This window comes from Cebus imitator, unplaced genomic scaffold, assembly GCF_001604975.1.
Source record: "Cebus imitator isolate Cc_AM_T3 unplaced genomic scaffold, Cebus_imitator-1.0 Scaffold65, whole genome shotgun sequence".
NCBI lineage: Eukaryota > Metazoa > Chordata > Mammalia > Primates > Cebidae > Cebus > Cebus imitator.
In genome coordinates, this window is record NW_016107380.1 from 5462466 (window position 1) to 5476536 (window position 14071).

Below are 14071 nucleotides of genomic sequence, written 5' to 3' on the forward strand. Positions count from 1 at the left end.
TAGCAGTCATTTGAAAAATGCCAGGCTTAATGCTAGGCACTCCATATGAATTATCTAGGATGATCTTTTAAAAATAAGTGTTGTTATTATTGCTCCTGTTTTACTGATGAGAAAACTAAAACCCTATGATTAAATATGTTGACTAAGGTCATAGAGGTAGCAAGTTGTGAAGCTGAGATTTGAACTCAAGGACTCTGACTCCACGTGCTCACTCACTAGGCAAAGCCATCTCCACCTCTTCTGGGAGTCAAAGGTGAGCGTCATTTTCTATTCCTATCCCCTTCCCAAATCCACGTGGAATTAGAATTTCCTCTTCCCTCTTGCAGTTTCCTCCAGAATGCTACACGGGGTTTACTTCCCTTATTTTCCGAGATACACAGACAATGGGTGGATAACATTTGCAAGATCTTTAAAGATCACTAAAAACTTCACTTTCTGCTTGTAAGCCTTTAGGGAACAGATCAATAAAAGCCTGTGGCATTTTAAGAAATGCTTCTCAATTTGTAGAGAAGAGGGTACTTTCTCCCTCTTCATTTAGCTTCTGACTTTTCTTGTTGCAGAAAACAGACACGAAAGTGCTGATGTCTGCTCCTTGATCTCAAACCCTACAGCCATGCCCTGCCTGCAGCTTGGCCTGCCAGGAGCAGTCTTCTGAGAATTTTTCTCATCTGTTCAATTCACGAAGGAGCATGGAAGCCTAGCAAATTTACCTAATACAGGATATACATCTAATCAGCATGCCCCAAAACTGCAGTTGTCAGATGTGAAAAGAAATCTCTCCCCATCTCATAGTCTTAGCTGTCAGCTAGGCTGGTCCTTCAGAGAAAACAAGTATGAATGCAATTAAAAGGGAAGAAATACTTTTTGCCATATTTAGTCACAAGGGTGAGTATTAATTGCAGGTATGCTCCTCAGTCTTTTGATTCTTAAAGGGACTTAATCCAAGAATCAACTCCAGATAAAAATCGGCTCAGTCGGCAAGGCACAGTGGCTCACGCCTGTAATCCTAGCACTTTGCAAGACCAAGGTGGGCAGATCACTTGAGGTTAGGAGTTCGAGACCAGCCTGGGCAACATGGCGAACGCCTGTCTCTACTAAAAATGCACACAGAAAAATTAGCCAGGCATGGTGGTGGGCGCCTGTAATCCCAGCTACTCAGGAGGCTGAGGCGTGAGAATTGCTTGAAACTGGGAGGCAGCGGTTGCAGGCAGTGAGTCGAGATCATACTGTTACACTGCAGCCTGGGCGACAGAGTGAGACTCTGTCTCCAAAAAAAAAAAAATTGGCTAAGTGCTGTGGCAATTGAGAAAAAGGGACTAGGGGAGCAATTGCCCCTTGGCTTTATGGGAAATGAAGGCTTCTGTCTCATGACAATCTTTGGGAGTTGGGACTTGGTAGGCAGGGACGGATGAAAGCTGAGAGCAGTAGGGTCACCAGGACCTACCCTGGGCTTGGAGGGAGGCTACACCTTCCAGACCCTGTAGGTACACAGTGGTGGTCCCATGGCCGGAAAGCCCTGTCCTTGGCTCCTCCTCTACTTGTTTTACCATGTGGCTTGATTGGCTTCTTTCCTGTCTCACTTCAGACATCGCCCCCTCAGAGAGACATTCCCGGGTTGCGCTCTCTAGTGTAATCCCCATCACATCTCCTTGTTTCATTTACTTCAGAGCAGACATCAGTCTCATAAATGACTTGTTTGCTTATTTGCAATCTTCTCATTAGACTATACCATCCGCTGAGCCTCTGAAAGGCCCTCAGGACATTCTCACATGATGCTTTCTTACTTTGAAGTTTATTTTTGGTGCCACGTTTCATGGCAGGGGTGTGGGGAGTCTGAGGTGGTGGTGGTGCTGGCCAGCAGAGGCCACTCAGTCCATCTGGGCTCTTGGTTTTTTAAGTATTGACAATAAAGACTGCCACCACTTTGTAATATGAAAACAATGATGGCAAATATTTGTCTGCACTGGTTAATTATTAACATTGCTTACAGGACTGACGATCGACTTTCTGCCTTCCATGGCTCTATGTATTCATACAAGGTACACAAGGGTAGGATTAGGAAGAAGCGTTCACAACTTGACCCAGTTTTCTGTGAGCAAGAGCTGCTTTTCGGCAGCAGCAGCTGGAAGCAGGAGAAGTTACCGAAGCGAGGTCTTCATGAGGGTGTTGAGTTAGCAGTATCAGTAATCAAGATTCTCAGGGGAATGCAGGAAGCTCGACCCTCTGTGTTGCAGGGAAGCCCAGCATATATAGAGGGAGGCCTCCCTGCAATAGTCCACAGAAGCTGAGGATACCTGCACCCGGGCCCCCAGCCAATGCTGACCATGTTCACAAGATGTTGGAAGGAAGTCTTTTCACACCTAATGTCTGGCCACTAATATTCAAAGACTCACTGAGATACATATATATATGGGAATATGGTCCAGGTCCACAAGGGGGTGTAGTTTTAAGGGCAAGAACTTCCCAGGGCCATACCCCCCTCCCATCTCTCTCCATCCAGGAGATCTAATGGTTTATGTTCAAACTTTACAGGTGCAGGAAGAAACAAAAGGTCAATCACTCCAGCGGAAGTTCTAAGGAACTCCTTTCATTGGCCCAGGGTCTTAGGGAAGGTGGGGGTTCCTCCCAGGTTAAAAGTCCCCTTCTTCCACACCCCTTTGGATGCCATGTTTGAGTCCCCTTCCACGAACACTCCCTTCGTGGAAGCTGTCTTTCTCTCTCCTGGGTTTCCCCTCTGGAGTCCCCTTCCACAATCTCTCGTCGACCCCTGTCTTCCCCTCCTAAACTCCATCTCTCTCTATTCCCTTCCACTCAGTGTGGGAGCTGCTTTCCTCTCCTGGATTCCATCTTTCTGGATTCTCTCACTCAGTGTGAGAGTTAGCTGTTTCTCTCTCCTTCTCCGGTTTCTTTCTCTCTAAATCACTTTCTACCAACACTTTTGAGTTCGGCATTTACTATGCACTGCACCATGGTCCCCTCTCTCATTCTTGAGAGAGCAGGAGACTAAGAACCTGGGGAAACATCCTTTTAGGGGAGCTGAGGGCACCCCTAAACCCCAATATAACATATATATCTGAAAACAACAGGAAATAATGAAAGGAAGGTAAAGCACATTAATGAAGCCAGTTCCTTAAGTTCATGCAGTTTGTTGTTGAGAAGCACAGATTTTAATTACAGGGCTGATGGTTCCATGCCCTCCTGGGACTCACAAAATATATAAAGGGCAGAGTGTCTAGCCAGGATGATGCAGCAGATAAAAATGACTTATCGAAACTGTTGATGTTCCCAATCCTTAGCATGTATTAATTTGCAGGATTAAAACACAGAGTAGGGGTAGAAAATTTAGGGCAATAACAAATTGAAATCATCTGACTTCCATTGCATAATGAGAGGGCAACAAGTTTAGATTAACATTCTGAGCACGTTAGTCCCATGGAAAACAGAAGCAGCTAAATATCAAGGGCAATTTTATTAAAAATATATCCTTCCCAGGGTCATTAAAGCATATTGACTAAATTACCATGGAACAGCAGGAACTTGAGTGATGGGCAGTGTCTTGCAATCTATAACAGCTTGCAGAAACTGCCTCCATAAATGAGCCACAAGGAAAATAGGAAAAACAGGGGCAAAGCTTTCCATGAAAAGGCAAAAATCATTACAATGGCAAATAAATGTCCCCGATCACTTTATTTAAAAACTCAATGACTGAATAGCTACTATGTGCAAGAAGCAATCCCTCAATTTAAAATGTGCACAGAAACCCTGGGTTTACAGGGAAAAAAAAAACTAGAATTAGACTTGAAAGGAGAAAGCAAAGTTGATTTATTGCAAGATTTGGGCAAAAATGGTAAGAATCTAGAAAATGTGGCCACATTAAGATTAGAGACCGATGGATGTGGATAGATAATGACAGTGAGTACAAAATCGCAGGTGTGCTCTTCTAAGAACATCCTGAATTAATCCTCTCCCAAGGACATGTTCTGGTCATAATCGGGGGTTTCTCTGTCAGGCACACCCTGCCCAGGGCCCACGATCAGGGCAGAGCAGAAGCTGTGATGTCAGGGCCACAAATGGGACATGATCATACATGTGATTTAGCGTTTAATTGCTGTGTGACTTTGTCTATGTCCTCTAGCCCTTTACCTTTAAAATTCCCATCCCATCCCCCAAGGATATTTACAGGAACAAATGAATGATTAAAGAAATAGTGCAGATGAGACAGATCTTTAAGGCTGTCTTCTCACAGAAGCTACACAAGTCTCATTTGATGTAGCTTATGGTAGCTATTCCAACATAATGATTAAGCTTATTTCAAGTAAAAGAAACTTAGAAATATCAGATAACCTATATAGAAAAACATAAAACCTTTGGTTTTCACTCCATGTCTTACCAAAGCCACAAGCTATCATTTTTCTGACCCAGCTCCACTTTCTTCTTTCTGTTCTCCCTTTTAGACTATTATTCAATTCCAGTCATTATTCACTAAGGTTCTAATCGTTGTGGGATTACAAATATAAAGGAAGCACAGTCTTTGACAAAAAAAAACAAAAAAATCTCATCTATTGGAGAAATGAATGCCTGCAACTCTTCTTCAAGGCTGACTGTGATAAGCGCTTCTGCAATTGTGAGGTATATAACGATTTGGAAGGCTAGAAGACACAATAACTTTGGAAAAGATACACTTTGCAGATGAGAGGACATGTGAACAAAGCACCAACACTGGAGAGAAAAGGGAGGGAAAGACGCCTCAAGAGACGGCAGTGTCATGAGTAAGGCATGGAAGTGTGAAAGCAGAGGCCAGGGAGGATGCTGGAAGGGTCAGCTGGAAGTTTACTGCATGTCAATGTAAATGCCTTACGTTAAGTGTTTCACACATATTAGGGCTGGTCAGGCCAACAAATCATAACTAAGAAGAGATAAACTAGGGCAAATTGAAAGAGAGATAAAACAGGCACTTAGTAAGATGTAGATGATGTCAAAGACAGTTCCTAGTTGTTCCAATGGCAATGAATTGGCTGTTGTGCATTTGGAAAAAAGATGCAGGGAAAGAAGGCAATGGTCACCCATGTCTGAAACCTGGGTACCATCCTACCACTGCCCTCCCACCAAGCCCTACTGTCCGAGTCAACCTGGCTGAAATCTCTCATACCCCACTGTTCCCACATATTTTACCAAGTTTTATATTAGATATTAATGAAGTAACATGCCTTAGAGAATAGAAATATAATTTGCTCAAATTGCCTAATATAAAGTATTTAATGCTACAGAATGGGCAATTTGGAATAGTTTAGATACACTACTTAAATCTGTATACTATACACACACGCGCGCGCACGCGCGCGCACACACACACACACACACACACACCCACCCACACTGGATTTCTCAGCTTCTTGGCAGTAAGGTCTACCTTTTTTGAGGCCTGCTTGTTCACAGCACCTTGCTGGGCCCTGGGAGGTGCTGGGAGCAGCTGGGCCCTGGCCCGTGCTCAGTATCTTCTATCAAATGTCCAGATGAATGGTCAGCCTCACAGTTTCAGTGGACTGTGCATCTATGTGCCTACTCATTACTGTGAAATGTGTAGACAGTGTAGTAAAACAGCCCTTGTGGTGTGGAAGAAAACTGTTCTGGGCATCTGAATGTCAGATCCAGGTGGTCTGACTGGTGAAAGGCAATTTTTGTAACCATGTAATGTAACACTGGAGTTTCAGATGATCTATTTAGGGAAATTATAATTTGGTAATCCCTCATTGAGGATTAGCAAATTACATGAATCTGGCAGGACTTTCGTTTTGGATGGGGAGAAAATCATCTCTAGTAAAATCAGAAAGCATCTCCCATGAGACATTTCTGATATTTCCCTTTATGCTCCCTTGAGAACCTATGTATCTTCTGTACTCACCATCATAAACGGTAACTTGCATATAAGATTTATGAGTTGAAGAGCTCATTTCTGTTAGGTTCCAACAGAGCCCTTTGCAGGACCATTTCCAGAGGACTCAGGGGTGAAGAAGTAATTCCTGAAGTGATGAGAGAGCAACTCCATGGCCAGGCTACATCTCCCTGTGTGTGGCATGATTCAGGCTCCCATTCATTCACTTAACAAGTATCTGCTGAGGTGTTACTAGAGGCCACGCCCAGGGTAGGTGTTGGGCACACAGCAGTGAACAAATAGATAAACTCTAATCTTGCAGAGCTAACATTTGGTATGAAGATAGTAATAAAATAATGAATTACAAAAAGCTGTAATGAACATTCCAAACGGGGAAAGGCACTGTCCTCTGGGAAGGCATGGCAGGGTCTAACACAATAATACACAAGGTATAATGCTGTATTCATCCTTTCATGGAACTCTAAATTTCATGTTATAATACATATAATCAATAAATTAAACCTAGGGAACAAAAAGGGTACTATCAAAATGTGAGCTGATTTGGGGGAGTCAATCTACCCCTAGGCCATACTGAGGGCATGAACCAAACAAAATAAGCTACTTAGGGCTCAAAACAGTACAGCCCACAGAAGGCCTTGCATTTGTCTCTCTTGGTGCATGGAGAAAACCTTAATGCCAGGCGCACTTCAAAGCCCAACTCTGGCTCTGGCTGAGAATTTAGCTTTGTTACTTAACACACATTCCCTTCTGGCCTCTCATGTAGATTGGCTTTAAACTTCATAAAGTTAAAAATCATTGCATAATTCCTTCTCTTTAGAAACATTCCAGTTCTTTTTTTACTCTGTCAAATTTGGCAGCAAGAACAGAAAATTCACTGATTAGCACAGGAATATTGAGACATCAAATGCCCTTCTATGGGGTGAAGGGTGTGCCCGACTTCCGTACGTGCCGCCAAATGGAGTGTTAATTGCTGAAAGTGTACCTAGACCATGAAATATCAACAGAGATTTTTTTCCCCCATGGGCCAGGCACAAAAAACAAAGCAGACTTAGTCTTCTGAAGTTCACAGAATGGCACAATGTTTATCTTTGGAGTGAGGGAGGGATCGAGTCACAGAGGAAACAAAGAATTTTCAGAGGACATTTCCTTACTTTAAAGTATGGATGTCGCAGAGTGAAATAATGGACATTGAAGACTCAGAATGGGGGAGGGAGGAGGATGAGGGATAAAAAACTATGTATCAGGGACAAGGTACACTACCCAAGTGACATGTTCACTAAAATCTCAGACTTCACTACTATATAATTTGTCCATGCAACCAAAAGTCACTTGTACCCCTAAAGCTATTGAAATTAAAATAAATAAATAAATAAAAATGTGGAATGACAAAGATGAGCTGTTTTTTCTTACTTGGTCAGGTTTTTCAATCTCAGCACTATTCATGTTTTAGGCAAAATAATTCCATTTGTGGGGGGACTGTGCTGCTCACTGAAGGATATTTGGCAGCATCCAGTGCCTATTTGGCACAACCAATAGATGGCAGTGGCAGTACCCCTATCCCCCAGCTCCTCCCTCCCACTGCCAGTTGTGACAACTGAAGATGTCTCCAGGCATTGCTAAATGCCCCCTAAGGACAAAATTGCTCCCAAGGGAGAACAACTGTTTCACTCATTTCTATCCCACATGCCTTGTACACACAGCTCAGAACTTCTACCAACAAGCTTCTCCAATCCCACGGCCCATGGGGCACATGTGGCCCAGGATGGCTTTGAATGTGGACCAACAAATTCATAAACTTTCTTAAAACATTATGATATTGTTTTGAGATTTTTTAAAGCCCATCACCTATCAGTAGTGTTAAGTGTATTTTATGTGTGGCCCAACAAAATTCTTCAGATGTGACCCAGGGAAGCCAAAAGATTGGATGCCCCTGCTCTACAACATTGTTCCAATTCCAAAAGGCTTAGAGCTAGAATCTAGGATTTCCAGAGAGGATCTAGGATGCGCCATTGATCCTTCCCTTTGCTTCAGAGGCTGTGGACTGCAAGTCACAACAAGCAGTTGGGCTACATCCTCAATCTTTATTTTGACCCTAAGAAAATGCATCAAGTTATTTCATTTCATAAAACATCTACTACTTTTAGCAGGTTATCAAACAAATCACTTTCTGGCTCAACTTGCCGAATTCCTGGCAAATAGCTATTCTGAGAGGTTTTTTAAGGAAACAGATTTTGCTAGAGCTCCTAAATACCCAAGATGGAAAATCTTTCAAATTACTTATTGGCTTATGGTCATGTCACAGGTTCTTTTCTGGCCTTTATTGATGCCACTAGAAGTTATTGATATTCATCAGATATGCCCTTAGCACCTAATTCTAGGAAATACTGTACCAGTGATATTCATAGAAAAAATATGTAAATATTAATTACAATTATTTTCGCTAATTCACCTGAACAAATAATCTGTTCATTATTTATATTTTCTTCTCCCTTCTAAACTTTCTCCCTTGGCCAAGTCTTATAACTGTCATTTCTAACTAGAGACCTCACAAATCTATTTCTAGAGTCAACATTTTCCCCAGGTTGTAATCCTTAATTTCAGTTTCTAAACATCCCAAATATTGACATATTAGACCAAATAATTTCTTTGTGCCATTTCATGAAAATCACATCAACTTCACCAAGGTTCTAATATGGTAAACAACTAATTTCTAGCTCTGAAATTCTTAATTACCCCTGTAGATATCCCCATCAAGAAACAATCTATTTCTCTACCTTTTAAATATGAGGTATGGAGTGACCATTAACTTGAAATGACCAATGGGACATCAGCAAGCAAACCAACTAAACCCCCCAAACACTTGGGGGTCTGAGTTCCTCAGTTTTCCGTGCCACTGCCACCACGTAGATAACCTGCCATGCTAAAAAATGAAAGGTTTTCTAATAAAAAGCCTTATAAAAAAAGGCACCAGTTTTCTCAGTTGCATCTGATGCAGCAATTGTAAGTCAGCCAACCCCAGCCAAGCCACCAACTGACTGAAGATGGCTGAGTAAGTCCAGCTGGGATCAGCAAAAGAACAGGACGGCTCAGCCCAGCCTGAACTGCCTACCGCATTTTGGGGTGGTTTCCAATGCATGAGGCATAGTTCCAACCATATTTATTTTAGAATATGAACTTGCTTTACTCTTTCGAGTGAATTCCAGGAGATTCCACTGTGTTTATGTGGCAAGGCAATTTAGTTGGTCAAGATGAGGTCTACTCATTCCAACCCTTAGGAAGAACAAACTGGATCCGTCAGTTACATGTTGATTACTGCTGGGTGATAACGCATGATTACGGTGGGGAAAAAGAAAAGGAAATTACTGGGGAAGGGCTGAATCAACGCCCTTCCAGCAAGTGTATCAGACATGAAGACCAGCAAGCGTATTAGAACCTACACCCAAAAGTTGAGTGGAAAAGACTTATTTTTTTTCCATTGTACAAGTAGTTCATGTTTTAGAAATAGACTCTTGCCTAAGATTTCAGTAGAATGCAGGATACATTTTCTCATAGAAACAAGGATATAAGAAAATTCTATACACACAATGAATATAACTATAAGCACATAAATAGATATGAGAAATCAGTATATAAAAATCAGATTTCTTTCATCTAGAACATAGATTAAATATTTTGTATTGGCAACAAATAAAATGGAAAACAATAGAAAAATAAAAAATACAATTCTTAAGTATGCCACCATCAAAACTGTACTTAAAGGAATATATATATATATATATATATATATATATATATATATATAAGGCCATGTAGAAAATGCTTATGATTTAAAGTATAAAGCAAGCAACAGGTTGACTGTGATGGCTCACGCCTCTAATCCTAGCACTTTAGGAGGCCAAGGCGAATGGATCATTTGAATGCAGGAGTTCGAGACTAGCCTGGACAACATGGCTAAACCCTGACTCTACCAAAAAATACAAAAATTAGCTGACCATAGTGGTGCACCCAGAAGGCTGAGGTGGGAGGATCACCTGAGCCCCGGTAGGTCAAGGCTGCAGTGAGCTATGATTGCATCACTGCACTCCATCCTGGGTGACAGTGAAACCCTGCCAAAAGAAAATAAAAGGGAAAAGAAAAGAGGAAAGAAAAAAAAGAAAATCCTAAACACACAATGAATACAACTATCAGCACATAAGTAGATATGATGAGAAATCAGTATACAAAAATCAGTCAACATGATGGGATTTACAATGAATTTTTTCTTTTTTGGAACGCCCATAATGGTAAACTACTAGCATTTCTTTAAACTAGTCTTTTAAAATATTATGCACACATACACACACACACACACATCAAAAATTTAGATATAAATATTGAGACATGATAACATGAACTCAGTCTCTCTCTCTCTCTTAAATTAGCCCCTTAAGACCAGCGCTCAACCTACTGGACTCCGTCTGTGAGTCCCGCAGGCAGCTTGGGCTTTCCTTTCCCACCTACTCACTGCCCATGCCAGTGCTAGTCACCAGCTGCTCCTCATTGTCTCTGCAAACCAGGTCAGTGCACTCCGTCACACCTTTCTGCATTCAGCCCAGGTGGCCCCTTCCTACTGCCACCAACCTGAATTAAGTCCTGGTACCACCGGCTCAGCCTCTTCCAATAAGGTATTTCACGATGCCACTGACTTGGTTCTGCTGATTCCCAGATCATGCGGCAAACTCATCCTCCCTCTCCTCACCTTCCATGTTTAACCCCCAGCTCTGGCTGGATCACCTGCCTGCCTACAGAGAGCAGGCCTCTTCAATCTGCCTTTCAGATTCATCATCCACTATTCCTCACTAATTACAGTTGCCATCTCCAGGACATTTTTTCTCTACCAAGAATGCCCTCTCTCCCAACATAATTATCTGTTTACCTATCTTTCAAAATCCAACTCAAATAGTAGTCTCTCCTTGAAGGATGTTCTCTCCTGCTAAACACACTTCTTCCTCCTGAACATGCCTACTGAACTTTTCTTCTGGTTAAACATACACAGCTACTTTGAATTGTGGTAATAGCCTGCCTCTTCTTGCTTTCCTACTGAATTATAAACCCTTGCCTTTGAATGTTTTGTTTTTAATCCTAGTTTTATGTACTGTTGGTAACAAAAATATATTTGCTGAATAAACCAATAAAAATGAGGTCTAAAAAGAAAAAAAATTCAATACAAATAATTTCAAATAAATTACTTTTTCAAGTTTAACCTGTAACAAACATATTTTGACTTAATCTCACAGCTGGATTTTTAAGAAGTCAAATTTCATTGGTATGCTCCAGATAACACCCTCACTCTCCTTCCTTTTCTCTTTCCCTCTCAGACTCTGCAGGATGAGAAGCTCATCTCAAATTGTCTCTACCAATATAAACATAGGACTTTTGATAGTTGTATTGTTGATACTTATAGACCTCACCAAGCAAGCTACTCAAGATAGGGTTATTAAAGCTCTACAGCCAACTTGAGTCTCTAGATCTGAAACACTTAATAATTACAGAGCTCTTATGGAATAATCAAATCACAAGAACTCCACCTAGCAGGATGGAACAGAAACATTAGCTCAGCTAAATAGAGGGGTGTTTTCCTTGGACTGTGGACTCATGGCTGATGGTTAGGACCTTAAATATACTGAGGTGCTGATATATGATAATTTACAAAATTATTCTTTTAAGCTAGAGAGCTACAGTTCAATTTACAGTAGTAAATATGAGGGCCTTCTTAAGTAATCAGAAATATGAGGATATGCACAATATTATTCACATTTTACAAATTGGAAGATTGAGGCACAGATAAAGTAACTTCCCAAGGCTACCAGGCATTCTAGCTCCAGAAGCTGCACTCTCACTATTTTGCTACAAGATATTTTGAAAAAAAGAAAAAGTAAAAAGAAGTCAAAGGCAACAGAGTTCCTTGATTATTCCACAGAACAGTCACACCATGCCATTCTCGAACACTTGCAGACACACTTGGCCATGAAAGGTTCCTCAGTGAATACCTATCTAGTGTGAGGGATTTCCACTCTCTCTTATGTTTCATTATCTTCAGAGCCATATTACTCACATTGATCTTACAGGTAACTCAAACCTCTAGGTCTGGAGTGCTGTCTTCTCTATCTATCTGAAACTATACACCTGCCGACCACATAAACTCTCAGCCCTGCTGCAAAACCTTTCCAGAAAAATACAAAGGGTTGAAAAGGCAATTCTGCTATCAATGACTGTTTAAACCCAGCCAAGCAACTAAACCATTCCAACTTCAATTTACTTATGAAAAGGATTTGATGATGTAGGACGTTATTTCAGTTCTAAAATATAAACCCATGTTGATCTTTCTCATTCTTGTACTCACAGATTATTATCTACTATCTCAATTTAGTTTCTTTGGTTTGTTGTTTATCCTAGTGGGCCATTAAAAACTATCACATGCGTTTCTGTCTCTCCATTAGTCAATAACTAAATTAACAAGGAATCAGTAAGCTAGGTGCCAGATCCTGTGCTAGGCACCAGACGGATAAAAACAATACTCATAGTATGTTACTAGTTTTCCCTTAGTGACTAGTGAAATTTTCAAGTCATGCCTGAGTCAAGAGTTTAGGAGACATTACAATGTCTAATGGAAGCCAAGTAAAGTGAAACTGTGGATCAGTGGGAACTAGCGGATTTATGTATTTACTTGATTTCTTTCTTTTTTTTTTTTTTTTTTGAGACAGAGTTTCGCTCTTGTTACCCAGGCTGGAGTGCAATGGCGTGATCTCAGCTCACCGCAACCACCGCCTCCTGGGTTCAGGCAATTCTCCTGCCTCAGCCTCCTGAGTAGCTGGGATTACAGGCACGCGCCAGCATGCCCAGCTAATGTTTTTTGTATTTTTAGTAGAGACGGGGTTTCACCATGTTGACCAGGATGGTCTCGATCTCTTGACCTTATGATCCACCTGCCTCGGCCTCCCAAAGTGCTGGGATTACAGGCTTGAGCCACCGCGCCCGGCCTATTTACTTGATTTCTAACTATCACTAGCCTCCAAACACAGGCTGCATTTTTCTTTGGTTTTGTTTTCTTCACCATAGGATCTTCTGTGCCCAGCACAGTGCCTGACACAGAAAACAATCAAAGATTTGCTGAATAAATGATTACAAAATCAGAGAAGCTTCCCATTCTCTTTGGAACTAGAGAAGATCTAGAGCAAGTGATGGGGGCCTCTGCATTTATACTCGCTTAAATAAGATTATGTGGGAAAAGTTTTAAGACACTTAGTAGAGTGATTCTCAAATATAGTTAACACTTGGGAGTGGTGGTGCTTTAAAAAGATATTAATAGATAATATGAAAATCTCCATCTCAAAAATAATGCATAAACTCCTTAAAGGAAAATCACATCTCTAAGCTTTCCATGTTTGTTACTTACTTTTTCATATATTTTTACCATCTGCTGAAGGCTGTCAAATCAAAGGGTAAAGAAAGATGTGACGAAACTTAGCAAGAATTATATCAATATGTTTGCAAAGGAGAAAAAGATTCTCATCACTCAACCTTATGATCAGGAAGAGGGAAGGCTGTGTGAGAACTATTTACTTAGCAGAATCACATATTTTAGACACTTCATCGCATTAACTGCACAAACAATATGTTTGCAAGCTTGTTGGATCAACCTCCAACAACGACACATTCAGGAGTTAAACATTTTTCATCAAATGTTGGATTTTTCCTTAATGCTAGAGATTGCTGCAAATCTTCTGAAGTGTCTTGGTGGCTTCAGGCTAAGAAGAGATTTCTCCTTGTTATGAGAAACAAGACAAATTAGCCATTTCACTCTCAAACTTCACTAATGATCCCATTCTTTCCAAAAGAACTCTAGAAGACCAAATGCCCAGAGTTAAGAACATCAAAGCTAACCATCTGAAGAAACCTCCCAAGTGTAAGACTCTGCCATTAAAATATTACTGAGCCAGGCGCGGTGGCTCATGCCTGTAATCCCAGCACTTTGGGAGGCTGAGGCGGGTGGACAACGAGGTCAAGAGATCGAGACCATCCTGGTCAACATGGTGAAACCCCATCTCTACTAAAAATACAAAATATCAGCTGGGCATGGTGGCGCGTGCCTGTAATCCCAGCTACTCAGGAGACTGAGGCAGGAGAATTGCCTGAACC

General features: G+C 41.2%; 2 protein-coding genes across 4 annotated transcripts in view; one reads left to right on the plus strand and one right to left on the minus strand.

Annotated features, from left to right (window-relative positions):
- Window positions 1-14071, minus strand: part of ARFGEF3 (ARFGEF family member 3) — a 176530-nt gene that overhangs the window by 108934 nt on the left and 53525 nt on the right. The gene's annotated exons all lie outside the window — the stretch shown is intronic.
- Window positions 11634-12073, plus strand: PBOV1 (prostate and breast cancer overexpressed 1). Its single transcript, XM_017530440.2, is given in 4 exon segments — window positions 11634-11817; window positions 11820-11931; window positions 11973-12012; window positions 12014-12073. Coding segments are annotated over 4 exon segments (396 nt in total).